The following is a 19,956-nucleotide window of genomic DNA, read 5'->3' on the forward strand; positions in this document are numbered from 1 at the left end:
AGCCTGGAAATCAGAGTCCCACAGCCACCAATGGTGCCTTGGGCCCCACCGGTCAAGTAGCCAGCACAGTACCAGCTGCTCAATGTGATGGGCCAAGCTGGGTGTGCTCCTTAACAAGATGGGGCTGGGGAGGGGGTGACAAAATCCCCCTGAGGGCTTCCCACCGGACAGAAACGGATGATCCCATTATGTGGAAATGTCATTTTTGAAGAATTACTTGATCCCTGATAAGCAAAGTATTTTTCTATTGTGCAAATACGTTGAGGTCAGAATTAACAACATATTATCCTTTCATCTGGTCCAGAGGGCACAGTCTTTTACCTACATTATGCACGTTTCCTTTTAACTACAGGCGCCAGTATCATTTCTTCCACCTCCATCTGCACCACCAGCTGTGAGATGTGTCATGACTCGAGCCTGGGTTTGGCATAAGGCAGGGAGCTGCATGCCCTGGGTCACAGGGGCAGAAATCAGGCATGTGGGCAGACCAGCTGCTGGTCTCCTGACCCCCTAGCAGAGGATGACTCAGTGCCCGGCTGGCGAATTCCTGTGACACTGGGCAGAGCTCTGAGTAAGTGTGTAAACTGCAGCGGCTCTCCCAGGCCTCAGGGGGCAGGGATTACTGTGCTTCCCTGACAGGCCCTGAGCTGCTGAGATGCCACCATGCCCTTAATCCAGCCCCACCCTTCCTGCTCAGAGCACCAGAGGTGTGGCCCATTAGCCGAGGCCACCCTCAAGTCTGATGGGCATAATTCCTGACTACAAATGGGAAGCATGGCCTACATTACTGCTCTTCTGATCTCTAAGGACAGACTGATCTCATCATCAGAGGTTACATTATCAATTAAGAAAAATAAATCAGATCAGGTAGACGGCAGCTGGGGGGAGTCCAGGTCTAAGAGGCTGTCAGTTAAACTGGAATGTGCTCGGCAGGCAGCAGGGGAGACAGACAAACATGTATCTTGCATTTGATTTCGCTGGTTCAGATGTCTAAATGCCGGAGTAAATCCATGTGCCTCTTCGGTGTTCTTACTCTGAAGCGCACTGACCTGACCAAGTATGGCTATAGGCTGCTGCTGATTCCCGGCCCTCTGAGGCCTAGGAGACTCAGGCCCCATTCTGGGCCCGGAACCACAGCAAACTCAGAGGCCACAGATATGGTCTCAGTGGCAGCAGATGCTGTGTAGGTTGCTTTCAGAGGTATCGCTTCTGTCCCTCAGGCACGAGGGTCTGGCTCTCTGATAAGGAGCTACATAGGCATTGCTACTGGCCATGGGTACATGGCCTCTGCAGAAACCCAAGGCCCCGGGCTGCTCTGGGCTCCAGCCAGTTTCCTCTGGGCAGCATGTGAGAAAGGTCTCCCTGTTTTTTTTTTTTTAAATCATCCAGATGTAGCTTCAAAGGGTTCCAAAACTTCCTTGCCCCATCTGGACCCGAAAGCAAAAGAGCTGATTTTTAAAAGCCAAATTCTCGCTGCATTTGGACACAATGAATAATGTGTCTTTCATATTTTCTTTGTATTTCTCTTCAATAGTTGCTTCACCCAACATCTTTCTGTCTGCTCTATACAATGAAAATACAAACTAAATGAGAATAGAAAAAAATTAAAGCATTAAATTGTACAAATTACAAATCTGTTCCAAAATATACTTACATTAAATAAAATACGCATTTCAGTAAGAGATCTACAGTGAATGACTCTATGCATTCTGGGAAGCTTCACGACACCTAGGCAGGGCCACCATTCGTGGAGGAGCTAAGAGAATTTGCATCCAATCACAGTTTGTAGCGGGTTTCTTGCCGCCAATCTGCGAGCTACACTGAGCACATCATTAGCATCACTTGTGCAGGGAAGTGATCTTGTTTGGGACAAGGGAAGAAGCAAGCTCTAGCCTCAACTCTGAGTTCATTACAACTTCTCATCAATAGCCTATACAGTACAGTTTCAAAAAGTAAACATGTTAAGGTAAGCAGACAACTCTTTAGAACCCCAAACACATTTTCTTGCTGTATTTATGTGGATCTCTCCGTCTACAATGGGCGGTCGTGAAGAGGTTCTTCCTCAGGACAACATGTCACAGGACTTGGACGACCCAGTGGGACTGAGAGGGAGCGTGAGGACTGGGGAGGAGGGCTCCCTCTTGGTTTAAGCTGAGACAGACTTAGAACACACAGTCCACGGCCCTGCGGTCTTCTCCTCCTATCATCTGGCGTAACGCTTAATGTAGTCTTCAACTTTATTCCGGAAGTCCTCCTGTGGAGCGAGGGATCAGGAGAGAAGGGAGAAGAGGGGGAGCAAGTTAGTGAGGGGAAGCGAAAGTTCAGGAGCACGTCAGACCCACCTGAGCTGAGGACCTGCTGGAGCTCTCGAGAGCATGTGTAGGGCTTGGCCTCCACCCTCCAGTCACCAAGGCGGCAGGGTCATCAGAGACCTACGGAGCTGCACGCTGTTTCCCACCACTCTGCGTGCCCACTGTGTGCGAGGCACTGTGCCGGGGTGCTGGGGTGGGGACACAAACACAGAAGCTCTAAGAGTAAGGGATCAAAGACCCTTCATTTTGCAGATGGGGAGAGTGAGGCGCACGAGTGTGGTCAAGGTCACGATGAGTCAAGCCAGGACTCTTGACCACAAATGGGTATGAGCTATGGCTGCTGCTCTCAGAAAGACCCTTGTGTCCACATCTGTCTTCCCAGAATGACTTCTCTGCTGCCTTGCTGCCTATTTAAAATGTGCCCACTCTTCATGGCCCAAGTGCAGCCCACCATCAGGCTGACTACCTGCCCGAGAGGAGGGGTGGGCTCAGAGTAGAGCTCCCTCCTTGCGCATTGAGCAGAGGCCTTCTGGGAGCCTGGACTGACTCTCAGGTCTGGATCTGGGGATCTCCCAGGCCAGGATGGGCGGGAGGGAAAGCCACCTCAGATCTGAGCCAGCAGCCACGTCTGTTCTCTCTCAAAGTTAGAAGCAAAATTCTCTGGCCTTGCAGGACTGGGCAAGGGGACCCCACCCACCTCAGAATGCCCACATTTAGTGGCAGGACACTGTGTGATCTAACAGGCGGCCTCTTGACCCTCTTACTCCTACAACACAGCTGCCAGGTCACTGATGTCCTGTGAGGTCACTCTGCTTCCGTCCCATCAAGTGACAGGCGCAAGGCCATGTGACCCCCACTATTCAGGGAGCACAGCACAGCTCTTGGTGGGTGCTGACGTGCACCCTCTTGTGGCAAGCTGCTGCCTGGAGCTGCGTCTATTCCAGGGGACACACTTAGAAGGCAGTGGAGCACTGAGCTGGCCTGCTCTTCTGCCACACTTAATTAGCACAGTGACCCTTTCAAGGTCAGGGTGGGTCCCTAGTTTTCAAGTTCTGGAAATGGTTCAGTGACTTACTCATGGTCTCAGGTGAGACAGTGGAGAGCTACAATCGCACACTAGGTGGTCCTGACTGCCAGTGCCTGCACTTGTTGACAGGACTGCGTTCAGAGGCTCCCACGCAGCCTGCAGCAAAGACAGGCTGCACAGATGCCCTGACTTGCCTCTAGCAAAAACTCTCCCAAGGCCATTTCCACGGTACCCTGAAGCCCACAACACCATCAGTCCTAAGGAGCCACAGCCAAGGCTCACAGGATGTGAAGACCCCGCAGACACCCCCACCCCCATCCTGCCCTCAGACCAAAGGTGCCTCTGCTTCTTAGTCTAACTCCCTTTGCTCTCATCACCTCACCCAGGACAAGGCCCAGAGTCCATGGCCTCCAGAAGGCCCTTCATGCTCGGACCTCTGCTGCCTCCCACCTTTCACTCTGCCTGGGGGCTCGCAGAGCAGGACCAGAGTGAAGACCCTGAACTCTGAAGCCAGAATGCCTGGGTTCAAATCTTTGGCTCCACCCCTTCCTGGTGAGCCTCTCACCTTCTTGGTGTCTCTGCTTCCTCAGCAACAAATCAGGGATAACAAGAGTCCCTGCCTCGTGGAGTTGTTAGGGGAAGAAATGCCCTCAGGGAAGTGCCTGGGACAGTGCCTGGCACCTGCGAGGGCCCTCAGGGTTGCTGCTACTATCATGTCCCTGCTGTCCTGCTGCCTGCTCTAGTGAGGCTGGCCTCTGTACTCTTCTTTGAATACCCCAGCACACTCCCGCCTCAGGACCTTTGCATTGGCTGCCATTACTCTCTGGAATACGCTTCCCCACTTGGTTCACATCCTAAAGGCCCTGAGTACCCGACATAAAATAGTAACACCCATCGCCCCTCACCCACGCACGCCCTGACCCCCAGACCCCCTCCCATGTGATGTTTGCTCATCAGTGCTCCGCCTCCTCCCAGTCGCATGTCCACTCCACAGGGACAGGGACCATCTGTCCACTCATCTATCCTGAGCAGTGGGCACCTCACACGGCACTTGAGTGGCCACCGGCCAAACTTGGGATGAATAACGAACACACAAAGCAGCAGAGAGTGCAGTAACTACTCAGGACTCATCCTAGAATTCACGTGGGGCTGTCGCTGTACGGAGGACTTCAGGCCCATCTTACTGGGGCTATAAGTTTATAAACTGCAAGTCTTCCCCTTATTTCATACAGAGTAGGAAGCAACCTTCCAAGAAAAAGACGACTTGTAACCTCTTTCTCCAGCTGGCTCTGGAGGCGTGTTCCCCATTGTCATTGCTTTCCTTCCCCGACAAGCTTAGTCCACAAGGGCGGCCAACAGTCACAGTGTTGAGTGGGGGTGTCCTTGTCCGCGACTGTGACAGATGGAGTTACGACATGAACAGAGCCCCCTGAAAAGGTGGGGGCCCCGGGGCATGCCTGCAGGGCATGTCAGCGCAGTGGACAAACCAAGGTCCTGCGCAATCCAGCGCAGCACCCGCAGCCAGGGAGCCCAGAGGCGGTGCGGAGGGCTGGCTGCTGCAGGCAGTGAGCCCTGAGAACAGGCCGAGGGGCCGCCCAGGGCCGTCTCACGCCACAGGCACTTCTCCCCACGGCCTCTACTGTCTCCTGACCTCCCCAGCAGGGCGCTGGGCTCACAGCCAGCCTCCTCTGCCTGACCAAAAGCACCTACTGACCCTCCAGTCCCGCTCACGACTTCCTGTGCCCTGCGGGGCCTGTGACAGAGGACACGGGCTGGCTGCCGTGGCTCTCAGGTCTCCGGCAGTGGCACTCCTGCCCACTCCTTGGGGTCCTGCTGAGGCAGCACCCCTGTTCCTCTGTCACGCACATTTAAAACACCCTGCACACCTGGGGCACAGCAGGTCTTACAGAAACAGACGCACTTGCTCCAAACGTTCAGTACAGTATTTAGAATGAAACTGATGGCTTTTAAAACTTGATATGTTCAGAGCAATGTCAGCCAATCCAACACTGTTGGTGGCTGACTGCTGGGGTTGGTGAGGATTCGCAGGGAATCTGGTTCAGAAAATGAAACACGAGGTTTTCTGACTAAACCAAGTCAGCACGGTAGTGGCGCCTGCTTGGGCCTAACTAGCTACCTAGCTTGGCCCCAGGCGAGGCTGAACAACCTCTATCAGCCTTGTCCAGGCACACAAGCCATCTCCCAGCCTCCTGCTCCAGATCCGATGCCTTTCTATGCACGTTGTACAGATGTGTGTACAGGGAACATTTATTGTATTACTGTTTGTAGTCAGATAAAAACCCCGTGCGGAAACCCTGAGTGCCCACCAATAAGAGAATGGTTGAAAAAGGTAGGGTAGGGGCTAGCCCCGTGGTCGAGTGGTTAAGTTCGCGCGCTCCGCTGCAGGCGGCCCAGTGTTTCGTTAGTTCGAATCCTGGGCGCGGACATAGCACTGCTCGTCGGACCACGCTGAGGCAGCGTCCCACATGCCACAACTAGAAGAACCCACAACGAAGAATACACAACTATGTACCGGGGGGCTTTGGGGAGAAAAAGGAAAAAAATAAAATCTTTAAAAAAAAAAAAAAGGTAGGGTAGAGCCACTTTATGGACTATTAAACAGCTCCTAAAATGACTGAGTGATAGTTTATGCATTAATTTAAAGGGAAAAAGTTAAAAATAAAGGAGAATTGTTAGGAGGTCATAAATATCATCCCATTATTTGGGGACAAAAGCAAACAGGCATGCCTGCCTACAAGCCCATCGAAAGGTGATGTAGCCAGCTGGGGGCCAGGAGGGCGCTGGAGGGTGTGACAACTATTCATTCTCCCTTCTGTCTTCCTGGATTGTTAATAAGGTGCAGTAACAGTTGCCTGAATTCATAGTGAATTCTACTAGGAAATCACATCCAATAAAACCCCTCCTGACTGACCTTGGGTCAAACACTTTCCTGAGACCACTCGCATGTGTTATAACACACTGTTTATAAATTGCTTTACACCCCAGTCCTGGGCCCCACATTCTCAGTTTCATACTTATCTTATCAAAAGACAATAATTATCTTTTTACCAAACACATCCACCTGGAACATTCCTGTTACTAGCTTACCTTGTCCCGTAAATGATGTTCTGCAGCTTCAATATTCAGTGGATCATCAAAATTCAAAAGGTCCTTAAAAAGAGAGAAACTCAAAGTAAACAAAAGAAATAATCTGTTTTCTGTTGTTACAAGTCTTCATTTACGGAACCAGACAACAGAAATTTTATCAGTGAATGCTAAAATGACCTAGAGAGTTGAGAAATTCCATTAAGAACTAAAGTTCTTTTGATATAAGAGTACTGAACATGTGAGTAGCTTTTTCAAAATGGTGATTAATGGTTGACTGAAAGAAGTCAGCTTACATATAATTGTCCAAAGTTTGGTGAAAATGGAAGAAATAGCAATCACATTAATTTCTAATGCTATTTTTGATAACTGGAGAGTGAAAAACCACTCATTATGAATATTTCCAAATAGAAATCCCATTCTTTTTTCCTTAAAAATTCATTTCCCTCCTTTATTTTGTGATGAATGACTTTCTAATAAGTCTATGGTGTCTATTCTGACTGTAGCTGGATTTTCTCTTTCTCTTCTAACTCACAGTCATAAACATCAAACTCAGAGCCCAGCAGGTATGACGTCTGGAACCCGACTGAACGCAGGGCCGTGCCACCAGGCCAGTGTCCTTGGGCCTCAGGTGGGAGCACCACACCCCTCCTACCTGTGCATCTGCTGGGGCCGGGAAGCTGCCCCTCCAACAGCCCGCCGTCCTATGGGCTGCCCAGGATAGGCTCCTTTTCATGGAGGGACCTTAGGTTTTTACCAAAAGCAGCATAGCTTTTTTGTCAGAGATAGATCCCTGAAGCTTATTTCCTTTAAAGTTCTTTTATGGTCAAAAAGTAAAAACTTGAAGGAACAAATATTATGTAAAAAATCCAAATGCCAGCTTCAGCTGGGCACTTTTTACTTCTCCCCACGCCTCTCCTGCCCTCCAACCCTGCCTGCAATGTGCTGTTTTCTGAGGACGGCAACCTTCGGCAGCTCGTCACTGAGAAGAGAACAACTCTAAGGCTCGGGGTTTGTGAAAAGCCTCAGGCCAGATCACCACAGACTCCTTCACCCAAAGCAGCTCACCTGGGAGCGAAGAGGCTGCCTGCTGGGCTGCTGGTGGGAGCGGGCACGGCACGGGGCTGGGCCAGACGCTCCCAGAGGAACGGCTGCCCCACGTGAAGGACTACAGCAGTGGCACCGGCCCCACGCTCCCAGGATGCGGGTGACCACCCCAGCAGGGCAGGAGTGGGGATGCTCTGCTCCTCCCCGACCACCTCCCCATGCGCACTCAAAGCCCTCTCCGTTCCCACCTCACTGTTCTTCTGACTCTCACAAGTGCCAGAGAAAAGAGGGGGTCAGTGCGCACATGGTGCTGTTTTTAATCTCCCTGTTATCCTTTATGTGCTGTTTAAAACCAGCAGTCGGGAAGCAAGAACAACTTGGGTTTTGGTCAATATACTTACCGTAAACAAAGAGTTTAATCCCCACACAACATCCTGAAACGAGAAAGAAAGAAGAAAATAAGTGGCAGGCTCCTGTGCCCTTAAGTCTTTTAGATTCAGGACCTCGAAACACATATTGTGCCGTATCAAAATTCATCTGTAGCACACACTGTTTTTCCCAAGACAGAAAATTAAAACAACTCTTCAATATAACCACAAACCCTGGGAAGTTCAGAGACGAGCAGTCACAGGTGGTGAACACAAAATCCCAGGAAACATAAACTGCCCTCGCGGGGAGCCCAGGGCCCCACGAGCGCAACCCCATGCGTGACTGAGCCCCCGGGCGGCGCGGTACAGGAGGGCCTCCCCCTACAGCAGCCGTCACCTGTCACTACTGAATACCGTTCAGACTTGCGCAAAGTCCTCTGTGAAACACAAGCTGTCGTTTTTGCCTCTATGGCCCCTTGGGGATCATAGATAAGCTAATTACTCACTGTCCCACTCAGTCTTCTTAATAATTTTGTTCTAGTTACTCCAAAAATCAAGGGAGACTAACATTTTCTAACATTCAAAGATCAGAAACTTTCATTATGATACAACTGAGACCAGCACTGTTCTCTGTGGATTTGTGATCTGTGACTCCATCACAAATCCTTCTCAGCCTTCCTCTTTGTCACCTCAAGAGCCTTGTCGTTTTTAGGCCTGAACTCATTCTCATACAATACTCTCTGCTAGTTGGCAATTTTAGTGGCCCCTCTCTGCTTTCTCCCATCCATCCATCTGTCCCTCTCCAGTCACATGCACCCCTTCATCCATCCATCCATCCATCCGTGTCCTTTTGGCGTGAGCTGGGCCTGAGGCCAGAGCTGGGAGTGAACTCAAGCTCTTGGTCTACTGGAAGGGTCAGAAAGACGGGCGTGCCAGCAGAACTCCACAGAAGTGTTCCCACAGAGGACCCACCCAGAGAGGAAGCTTCACGGGGGGGTTGGGGGGGGCCTGCCAGGTGGAGGCATGGCAGGAAGGACACCCTCCAGGTAGACAGACTGCCTGTACAGAAGCTAAGTTCCAAGGGGCAGGACATGTCCAGGGCGTGGCGAGAGGAGGACAGGCCAGGCTGCCCACAGAGGCAGAGACCACACCTCGTGAGGAGCCATGGTCATGATTGCATCAAGTCTGCAGTGTCCCCTGATTCTGGGACAGGGCCCCAAACTCCTTCCCTGTCTTCCTCCCCCGAAGTGCCTAGTTGGTGACACCCAACACCCAACAGTCCTTTCTGGCCACAAAGAGCGATGAACACACCACAACACAGTTTGCAGCTGTCTCCACGAGGTGTGGACACGTGCAGAACTAGACCTGGCCCCGGCCTGGTGCAGTCACCTGCACGTCTCTCTGGGTCTCAGGGTCCTCTAAGAGTAGGGGTGCTGCAATGTGCCTCCTGTCTACCCCAAGAGCTAGGGAACAGGAATGAGGAGAGACGCTAAGAGATGAACCCTAAGTCAATGGGTAACGGATGAGGTTAGTTTTCTGTAGAAGTCATTTTAAAAGGCAGGGCCTAGGGAGTTAATCTGTGAAAGATTATCGGGAGAGAGAGCCTGGCACACATGTCCAGTCTTGCTCAGGCTCACCCCTGTGACCTGAGGGACAGCATCCAATGCAGCCTCTCCATTACCAGCCATTGCTTCTTGCTCACTAGGCACTGACTTAGACTTACAAGTGGTTTTAATTAGGACAACCTTTATAATCTACACATGACTGAGCCAAAGCTGATGTGTGTGAAAAAATTTTACTCTTGAGAGAGAGGGAGAGAGGAAGAGAGAGAAAGATAGCCCGAGCAATGTGCAGGCAGTTCTCTGAGCTTCACAAACAACTGAAGGGCTTGCTCTGGTAAGACTGTCAGCCTGAGAGGAGGAGGACACGGTCACCAGGGAAGATGGGCCTCGGCCAGATGACCACGCATTTGTGCTGAGACCCGGGCTGAAGTGCAGGCTGGGAACACAGTGGCCCTGAACCCAGTACCGGGTGAGCACTCTCCTGGGCAGTATTGATCTGCCACAGGATAGGGCAAAGGCTACAATCGCGTGGAACTGTTTCATTACTCAGTCAAAAAATGAAGGCAAAGTCAGTAGCTGTTTACTACTAAATGAACACTAGCCAACAGTTCTGACTACTTCTGATAAAAAGACCAGGCCACATGAAGAAACCACAGGTGTCCCATGGACACCTCTGCAGAAAAGCCTTGAGGTGAAGCCACGGCTGGCAGCCTCATGTGGGCACTTGTGACGTACACCCCTGAAACCAACTCAGGCCCATGTTGTAGAAGCAACTGGGGCATTTATTGAGTCCCTGTGGCTCCCCTTCCACATATCCCCACTCCTAGTAGAGGGGTTCTCCCCTCAGGACATACCTGGCTGCTGTCCTGCCACCCCTTCTTGTCCTGTATAACTCAGAACGGACAGAGAAAAGTCACATCTACCCTTTCTCTTCCTCCCTCTCTACCCATTCCTGGAAACTCTCCTCTCTTTTAAGGGTGAGATGACTATAAAAGACTGGGGGGAAGTAGAAACTGTAAATTACCTGAAGCCCAAGTGGTAAAGGGCAGACGGGGCAGTAGATGACCTGCCCCTACCCCAAGGCCTCGAAGAGGACTAAGGGCAGAGGAGCTGACCAGGGAAACGGCCTAGCAGCCCCAGGCGGGCAGCGGGGAGAGGAGGGAACAGGGTGTGCCCAGCCAGCTGTGTGGACGGGACGGTGAGGACATCACTGTTCTTACAGGAGGCTGGTTATTCCAGGGGAGGGCTGTGGTCAAAGGCATTGCTCTCTACCTTTAATGTCCTCGTGGGAGCCCAGCCGGTGCCGTCAATCGAATGTTCTCTCAGTAAACTGAAACAGACACAGAAAGGCACAGCGGTCAGTGAAGAGCAGCCTCCGGTCACAAGAGCGCAGGTGCGCCACCCACGCACGCACGCCGCACCGCCAGGTTCTCTCAGCAGGCGTCTGCTCTTCGGGTGATCCACTGCTCACGCGACCCCGCTTTCCTCCGTGGCTTCGCAGCTTCCTACCTTGCTGCAGAAAGCCTTCTCAACCTCCAGGGTTGTACGCACACTCAAGTCAGATCTCTGGGGTTATTTTTTTTAATTGTACACACAGGTCTTTAATCCTGGATGCACAGGAAGTTTTAAGCAGGGAAAAGCATGCTTCAAACAGAGCACACAAAGAGCATCTCTTGATTTAATGTTGAGAAAATGATGGTGACAACAATGACAACAGGAACAAGTGCCACTTAGAGCTTCCTACATGTGTGTCAGCATGATCCTAAACTCATTAATGCCTCGACAATGTGAGAGGGAGGTGCCCCCATCTCTCTGTCTTACAGAGGAGGAACCAAGGCACAGAGCAGCAACATGCCCAAGGGCACACGCTGGTCAACAGTGGGTCCTCCAAACCCTGGCAGCTCGCCAATGTGAGCTTCTGGCACATGACATTGTAATAGCTATTTTATTTAAAAAAGCTCAACAGAGAAAACTTAAGGATAAAGGCAGATAAATACAAAGTTCTGGATGGTGCTCACCTGTGGGTGGGAGGACCATGTTCAGGAAAGGTGCCCAGGGGCCTCAGAGGTCCTGTGAGGTCCTATTTCTTAACTGGACCTGAGAGTTACTTTCATCACTGTTGTATCAGCTGTAAGTGCACATTACATACTTGCACATAAGTGATTATCCCATACTTTGAAAGATTATAGTTTGTTGCCAAGTTTCCTTTTGGTGAAAAAATTAGTTTGGCATTGTTGAATTATATCATGCTGTTGCTCTGATCTGTATATAACAGTTCTTAAGCTAACATGTCAATATCAGGCTTTCCAGGTCATGAGTGTTACTGTGAAGAAATTTTTTGAATCAGAGCATGTTTAAATTCACATAAATCAATTAAGATCAGGAGAAAATATAAATATGCAGAATTCAAGTCAATGTATCATCTTAATTGTCTATGAAGATTAGTTAGAACAAACAAAACCAACCTAAAGTGACCACTACAGCTTAAAAAGGAAAAAGAAAAAAAGAAACTCAAATCATGTACCCTACTCCCATCTAACCGGGTGGACATCTTTCCCCCATATCACTGATGGAGACAAAACCTCTACAATTTTTGAATAATTTTTTGGGAACAATGTGCCAAATCCTAGTGGTTTATATGATCCAATGAGGGATTTCTTTACTACCACAGGGGAAAGGATTACTTCTGATCTAGCTTATCTTTTTCTTTTATAGACCTCATTGCAATCTTTAGCTATACACTTGTTTGTCTACTTATTGAATGCCTGTCTCCCCACCAGCTGCAGGCCCCATAAAGCAGAGAATACAAACTGCTCCCCACTGGGTCTGGGCTCAACCAGCATTAGCTGATGGAAGGCTGGCAGGCTGGCAGGCAGGCCACTGGCTGACCAGTCAGTATCCTCTGAGCATCCCTGTCAACAGCATGGCCAGGGCAGGAGGGATTCGTACCTGGAAGCCAGGTGTGCCCACGAAGGGCAACAGCAAGTAACAGGGGAGCAAGTGCCACTGGGCAGGCTGTGCCCATGTCTGGAGCCACACGTCTGGGCAAGGTGACACCACGGAGGGGAGCACAGTCACCACAGAGACTCTAGCCCAGCCTCAGCAGACGGCAGTCCCATGGGAGCTCAGGTGACAGAGCTGTGCAGCCATCAGAGAGGGTACTAGGCAAGGGGACAGAGGATGCCCCAGGGACTACACTCCAGGAGAAAAAGTCTGAAGTGTAACCACCGGGCTCCTGGCCTTGGTACTTCTGACCCTGAGCCAAGAGCAGGGTGAAGGCCCCAGGTGGCAGTGGGACTAATCTCACCAGAGGTAAGTGTCTCTGTGTACCAGACAAGGCCCCACAGTGCACCAGGCACCAGTCAGCGCTGCTGAGTGAGGAATCCAGGTAGAGGCTGCCTAGTGGTCCCTGCAGACCAGGAGCAGCTGGCCAGGCTCATCCTTCTGTGTATTCAGGAGACGCCATGAGTCAGCCGTGCATTAGCCACTGCTGGACACTGTCTAGTTTTCACAAACGAGGTGGTCTTTCTCCCTAAGTCTGGAACGTCACTTCCCTCAAGTAAATCCCTAGAAGGGCAGCTGATAAGTCCAGGGGTAAATATAAGTTAAATGTAGACCTCACAGCTGAAGGACCAGTGACAGGTGCACAGGTGCAGGCACCTCCAGGGATGGGAGAGCCAGCTCTCACAACCACACTCGCATGTCGCCGACTGTTTGCTCTTCTATCTGCCAGTCTGAGAAGTGTGAGCACCGTCTTGTTGCTTCCATGTGCCTTTTTCTGGTTCCCACTGAGAGTGAGCATCCCTCAGACGCTTAGCGCCCACTTGTATTTCTCCTTCTATGAATCACCTGCTTGTAGTTGATGTTCATTTTTCCAGTGGATGTGTTTGTCTTTTTCATATTGACTGGTAAGAACTGTTTACATACAAAGGATGTAATCCAGATGATCTTTTCTCTTCCAATTTTGTGTTTTGATATTTTTAATTTTAGTGTGGCTAAATCATCAAAGATTTTCCTTTAAGGTTTCTGGCTTTCATAGCAGGCTACCATGTGCTAAATTCCTGTCATACTTTGCTAATAGTCTGATTTCTCAGAAGATAGCAAAAGTGACTATAGAAATTCTCGCCCTGGACCTAATTTTGATGGAGGAAGAGGACGTGACAGGGAACTGGTGTGTGGTGAACGCCCGGTGAGCAAGCACAGGTGAAAACCTGAGGGAAGAAAGTTGGACCAGACACCATTTATAAGCTGCAACTGAAGATCGCAGAGTTTTAAAGCTTCAGTACTTGAAGACAGATACTTAAAAGGGAAGATGCCTTTAAAAAAGGTATACACTCATAAAATGTATTTTTAACTATCAATAAAAAATGAGGTTGATATGAAAAAGGGGGCACCATATTAAAAAAATAAAATGGGTACTAATTGCACTTTGAAGAAAGGAAAAGGGATGCTGACATCCCAGCAGCTAGGAGCACTCCCAGCTGGTCCATCTCCCTTCAAGGGTGACTGGGGCGCACTAAGAGGAGAGGGGGCGTGACGGAACACAGAGCGGCTGAGCGGGAGAACTCACTTAGATCGTAGTAAGAAAGTGAAACATCGTGCCAAGGAAACACTTAATGTCTACTCTCCAGATCGTGGCTCAGTATGAGGCATATAATGGGTAACAACTCCCGCAAGTCGCACAGTGCCCAGTGGGGGCAGGCTTCAGGTCCAGGTGGTCTGGCACCTGCAATTAACGTCACTGCCTTCCTAGAGAAAGTGACAGATGCAGAAAATCAAAGCCCAAATGCTAAGTTTACTTAGAAAACAAACAAACAAAAACCATCTCCAACTCCCTACATTAGTAACCAGCAACCTTAAGCGGGAAATTGCTGATTCCTGATCATCTGCCCTTGGAAGGGTGGGGACACACAACTGACATGATGCTCTGGGAAAGCTATCCTGCTCCAAAAGTGCTGTTATGCACATCAAGATGATTTGACAAGGAGGGCATCTTAAATACAAGTGCCTAGTTCTTCCTAAGCCTGTCACATCTACAGTTTCTTTTCTGGATTTCATTAATCCTATTTTTCCCTCTTAGGGAATGCAGCCTCTCACTAAAATAGGAGGGGAGAAGGGTCAGGGCCCCAGAGGGAGCATCCTGGGCAGGCGGCAGGCTGCAGAGACTAGCAGGAGCCTTGGCCACCAGAGGGCGCAGGAGGATGTGGGACTAGGGGCTGGGGCGGGAGGGCTGGAGACCACTCCAGATACTGGAGTGTAGCCCAAAGCCCCAGGATGGTTTCCTAAACCTCCCCAATCTTGGCCCAGCCTCAAAATCTCCTCCCAGCGCAGATAGCATGTTAGCAAGCCGCACGCTCACACACAGTGCTCACAAATGGAGAAGGCAGGAAGGAAGAGAAACTTACCTTAGACATATTTCGCCTGTCTCTGTGATGTTGGGGTGCCAGATCCTGGTCAAGCATTTCACTTTGGGAGGCTGCAACACAAACAGGAAGTGATCAGAGGCTCTCCCAGTCACGACTGCAGTCAAACACTTACCACATAGCCCACCTAGTCCCTTATTTCACTGCTTGCTCAGCATCCAGTCTGACTCACCAGCAGCGTTCAACCTTGGACACTAGCTCACGTGACCACGCAGGAGTGTGTTTTCACACCTCATCCACAAGCGCTAGCCTCACCGTAGAACCTGCCCGTGCGCCTAACAGAACCGGGCAGCAAGCCCCAGGGCCTCCACCACCTCTGACCCTCCCTGAGCCGGGGCTGTGGAGGAGGAGCCCTCAGTGCAATCCAGGGAGGAGTTCCGTGCCTCGAGGCCCCAATTCCAACCGGGAGCCCACAGGCTCCTCGGTACTAAGTTGCCGAACTGTGGCTCAAAGTCACCGCTCCTCGAAGTAGTGGCCAGTTCCCTTTGTGAACGTTTCTGAAGATGCTATTGTCATTTACACTGTCCTAGATGCAAGTCTTAGTCCACTTTATACTTAAAGGAGGGAGAAAGAATGAAAATGAGTATGTGGGAATAGGGTGATACATATATATGTAACTCCACCCAGAAATAATCTCTATTACCACCTGATGTACATTTTTTGAGCCTCTTTTCTAGGTCACACACAGATATGCGTGCACAGACATTCATTTTTCTTAATAGAAATGGGGAAATAGCCTATATATTTGTTCACATTTATTCTGTCACCATTTCAGACACCTTTAGGCTTTCTCACATCCCATGGTACAAATACTAGCATTTAATGAGTCAGTTCCCTATTACTGGACGTTCAGGCTGCTCCCCACTTCCACTATAAACCGTGCTAAATCAACGGTCCTGTCTTTGCTCACTTCCGTGTGAGGTATTTCCCTGGGCTGAAGCCCAGGAAGAGGAACTGCTGGTCAGAGGCCGGGCTACGCATAGCATACAGTGCCAAGTGCCCTGTAGCCAGGGAGGGCCCCTCCCCAGTCCTAGTTCCATGGTGAGGGCTCCTTGCTTTGAGGAGCATAAGTGTCACCTCACAGAATCTCACCAGACATGTCATCTCATAGACATTAATGTGTCAACCCTTTGTCACAGGGGGGAAACATTTTCCCAGTTTATCATTTGGTATTAATTTGCATTTATGATGTTATGTGAGGTGAGAAGGCTTTGTTAAATGTTTGTAATCGAATTTTTGTCTTTGATACCAACCTAGAAAATACTTCACCACCCAAATACTCTCCCGTACTTTTTCTAGTAATCAAATAGTTTCATCTTTTTATTTGTATAAAACAAACACACTTTTTCAGCACCCTCCTAAATTTTCTAACTGATTTCAAAACACCACGACATCAAAATATTCCCCAAACTGATCAATCCAACCATGCAAATGGAGGTGCCTGAGGACTACAGAATTAAGGTTCAGAGTGAGTTTAAATCAATTTAACATGCTCTCATTTGCTTTTCTGCAAGTAAACGAGGTGCATTAGGCAGAACGAACGCCAGCCAGTACGTCCTGCACTTCCAGCGAGGCCTCTGAGCTGGAGAGGGAAGGCCAGCACTGTCGGGGCTGGAGGGATCTCTCCAGGTAAGTGTATGAGGTTAACAGAGCAGGTAAGCTGAATCACTGACTCAGCATCGGAAGGACCCTGAAGGCTCTGTCTCCCTCCCTTCTATGGAGTCTCCAGCACATGGTCACTCGCTAGTGTTCACTACACCTCCAAGTGTCTGACTGGAGTTGCCCCTTCTCCTCCTTGTCCCTCCACACCTGCCACATTAGATGTTGACACAGATGCCTCCCTTCCCGATGGCCCTCTTAACTGCAGTCCTCAAAAATGAGAGCAAACCGCTGCATCAGAACTGTGGGCCCGGACTCTGACACACACTTTCCAAACTGAAGTGTTCTTGTAGGCCCCCACCCCATCCTAAAGGAAGACAAACAAGAAATACCCAGCTCCACCTCCTACCTCAGTGACTGGCATTGCCACCTACTCCATCACACAGCTAAGAGTTTACGATATGACAAACACTGCATTGCAAATCACTGGGGAAAGAGGGAGTCTTCAGAGGACAACTGCCTAAGCATTTGGAAAAATATACTTGGATCCCTACTTAGAGCTTTATTCCAGATGAACAAAACATAAACGACACAGAACTATAAGAGTACTAGCAGAAAATGTAGATGAGCTGTCTTGGCGTCTGAAGGCTGTTTTAAGCATTTCATCACATGAAAAATTTGTGAAGGAAAAGTAGATTTGACTATAGTGGTGAAACAAAAAAACTTTTATAGAACAACAACAACAATAAAAGACAAATGAAAAACAAGAAAATATTTACAGTATAGCTAAGAAAACTAAGAAAAAAGTCCCATATAACAACTTTTTTTTTTGCTGAGCAAGATTGGCCCTGAGCTAACATCTGTCGCCAATCTTCTTCTTTTTTGTTTTTCCCTGTGATCCACCACCACTGCATGGCCACTAACAGACGAGTGGTGTGGTTCCACCCAGGCCACTGAAGTGGAGTGCGTGGAACTTTAACCACTAGACCATTGGGGCTGGCCTTCATAACTCTTATAATAAGAAAAACAATGGAAAAAACGGCAAATAAGCACATAGTAACAGCTCATAAAAACATAAATAGCTAATAGGTCAGAAAAAATACTTAGCATTCTACTTATTCAAGAAATGAAAATTCAAATGACAATTAGATACCATTTACTTCCTCTCAAAATGGTACCAAAGAAAAAATACCCTATCATGGTGAGGGTTTAAGAAAAACGGAAAGGGAATTTTCAAACCCAGATGGTGAGGATACCAATGGGCATGACCTCTCTGGAGGGTAATTTAATAGCTATGAAGAGCTTTCAAATTAGCATCAGTTACTCAATACCCATTCTTCCACTTCTAAGAATTTACCCAAAGGACAGAGGCAGCACACACAAGCTGTTGTCTAGGACATGCATCCCAGCCCTGTTTATTCCAGGGGTCAGCAAACTGTAGCCACGGCCCAAATGCAGGCCAGGCCTGTTTTTGCCTGGTCTGCGATCTAAGTACATGGTCTACATTTTTAAAAGGTTTTTTAAAAAAAGAATATGTGACAGAGACCATATATGGTCCACAAAGTCTAAAATATTTACTATTTGGCCCTTCACAGAAAGTCTGGTTCACACTATCAAAAATTGGCCAACCAGTGGACTGACGATAAAGGACTGGCTTAAAGCGATGATACATCACACATGAAGAGCTCTTATTAATGATGATGTAATCAGACATTACCATGAGAACTTATTATGTTATGTTAAAAACCCCAAAGTTACCAAGATACATGGAGCGTGATCCCATTGTTATGTACAATTATATACTGTCTGTGACATACATCAAAAAGTTAATGGTGATCATCTCCAGGTGGACAGATAATGGGTGATTAACATTCCATTTTTGCATGGCTATTTTTCCTCAAGTGCCTACAAAGTATAATAAACGACATAAAAAGAAGAGGAGTAAGTGGGATTTCAGGCATCACTTGTGGTATCTCTGGCTCTCTTCCTTCTGGAAACATGGCAAGACAGCCCTTCGTTACTCGCTTTGGGGCCGATCATGGCCACACTACTTGATTTGGTTACGTTACCAATAACGTGTGAGGGGACGTGACATGCGTCACTTACAGGAGGAAACTGGAGCCAAAGAGTTCAAAGCTGACTTCCTTTCTCCTGCTTCCGTACAAGGTTTCCTCCAACCAACTCATGACCGACATGCCATGGAAGCAGCGTGAGACCCGAGGACTGTGTGACACCATAGCTAGGCTGCTGTCTGCACCAGGCCCTACTCCTCCTCTGGGCGTCTCCATCACCCCAGGGGGTCACCATGGCCACATCACAACCCTGGCTCATCACTGTTTCTGTGTCTGTCTCCTGGGACACAGCTGCCCAACTCCATGTCTCTAGCCTACAGCACCTGACAGAGCCCGGCACATTTTAGGAGCCCATTAAATGTCACTAAATCATTTCAGCCAATTTCAAAGACCAAGAGAGATTACAAGGAAGGCCTATGGCTGTGAGGTAAATTTCAGGGACAAAAGGACAAAGAACCAAAGGACAATTTGAATTTTAGCTATTGGGGTGTAGGGAGGTATGTTGGAGGAGGGATAGCTAATAGGTGTTTTCTTTCTTTTAAAAGTTTATTCTGAGCCAGCTCCATGGCCAAGTGGTTCAGTTCACGTGCTCCGCTTCGGCGGCCCAGGGTTTCACCACTGTGGATCCTGGGTGTGCACCTAGCACTGCTCAGCAAGCCATGCTGTGCTGGTGTCCCACACAGCAGAGCCAGAAGGACCTATGACTAGAATATTCAACTGTGTACTGCGGGGCTTTGGGGAGAAGAAGAAGAAGAAAAAAGAAGATTGGCAACAGATGTTAGCTCAGGGCCAATTTTAATAAAATGAAAGTTTATTCCAAAGTAATGATCTACTTTACTGATTAAAAGATTTTCAGATTCACAATCTTAATAACAGACCTTAACTGCAGGAACTGTGTTAGGGGTTAGAAAAAAAGTTCCTATAAAGTACAGAAGTGATATAAATCAAGATACGGCATAAAAGCAAAAGAACCCTGAGAAAGCTCCACAAAGCCCTTTCAGGCTAACCTGCTGAACCTGGCTGTCTCCTCATCCAAAGCAAACACGGATGCCCCTCACCATCTCTACCCTAAACGCCCAGAACTTGTGTGTTTTCATTTGCTGGTTTAATTTCCATGCCATAGTTTGTAGGGGGCAGACGGCACGCCAACCATCAGGCAAGTGTGTACTGCACGCCTGGTGGGGCAGGCCCTTGCCAAGCACTGGAAACACCATGTAATTAAGACACTCCCAGACTCCTCCTTCAGGAAGTGACAGCCTAGTGGCAAGAGATGCTAAACAGAATTACGTAAGTACAGTCGTGTATCGCTTAACAACGGGGATATGTTCTGAGAAATGCGTCATTAGGTGACTTCATTGTTGTGCGAACATCAGACTGCACTTACGCACACCTAGACGGTGTAGCCTACTACACACCCAGGCTACACGGTACTAATCTTATG

General features: G+C 48.9%; 1 protein-coding gene across 2 annotated transcripts in view; it reads right to left on the bottom strand.

The window, feature by feature from the left end:
- Nucleotides 1-1,995: 1,995 nt before the first annotated feature.
- UBE2F (ubiquitin conjugating enzyme E2 F (putative)) overlaps nucleotides 1,996-19,956 on the bottom strand; it is a 55,864-nt gene continuing 37,903 nt past the window's right edge. For both annotated transcript variants that reach the window (XM_044751304.2, XM_044751305.2), the window contains 5 exons: nucleotides 14,827-14,897; nucleotides 10,694-10,751; nucleotides 7,893-7,925; nucleotides 6,448-6,510; nucleotides 1,996-2,254 (listed from right to left, as the gene is read on the bottom strand). In XM_044751304.2, the coding sequence (XP_044607239.1) occupies nucleotides 2,204-2,254; nucleotides 6,448-6,510; nucleotides 7,893-7,925; nucleotides 10,694-10,751; nucleotides 14,827-14,897 (276 nt within the window). In that variant the 3' untranslated portion in view covers nucleotides 1,996-2,203. The remainder of the gene's footprint in view (nucleotides 2,255-6,447; nucleotides 6,511-7,892; nucleotides 7,926-10,693; nucleotides 10,752-14,826; nucleotides 14,898-19,956) is intronic.

Source organism: Equus asinus, chromosome 19, assembly GCF_041296235.1.
Source record: "Equus asinus isolate D_3611 breed Donkey chromosome 19, EquAss-T2T_v2, whole genome shotgun sequence".
Lineage (NCBI taxonomy): Eukaryota > Metazoa > Chordata > Mammalia > Perissodactyla > Equidae > Equus > Equus asinus.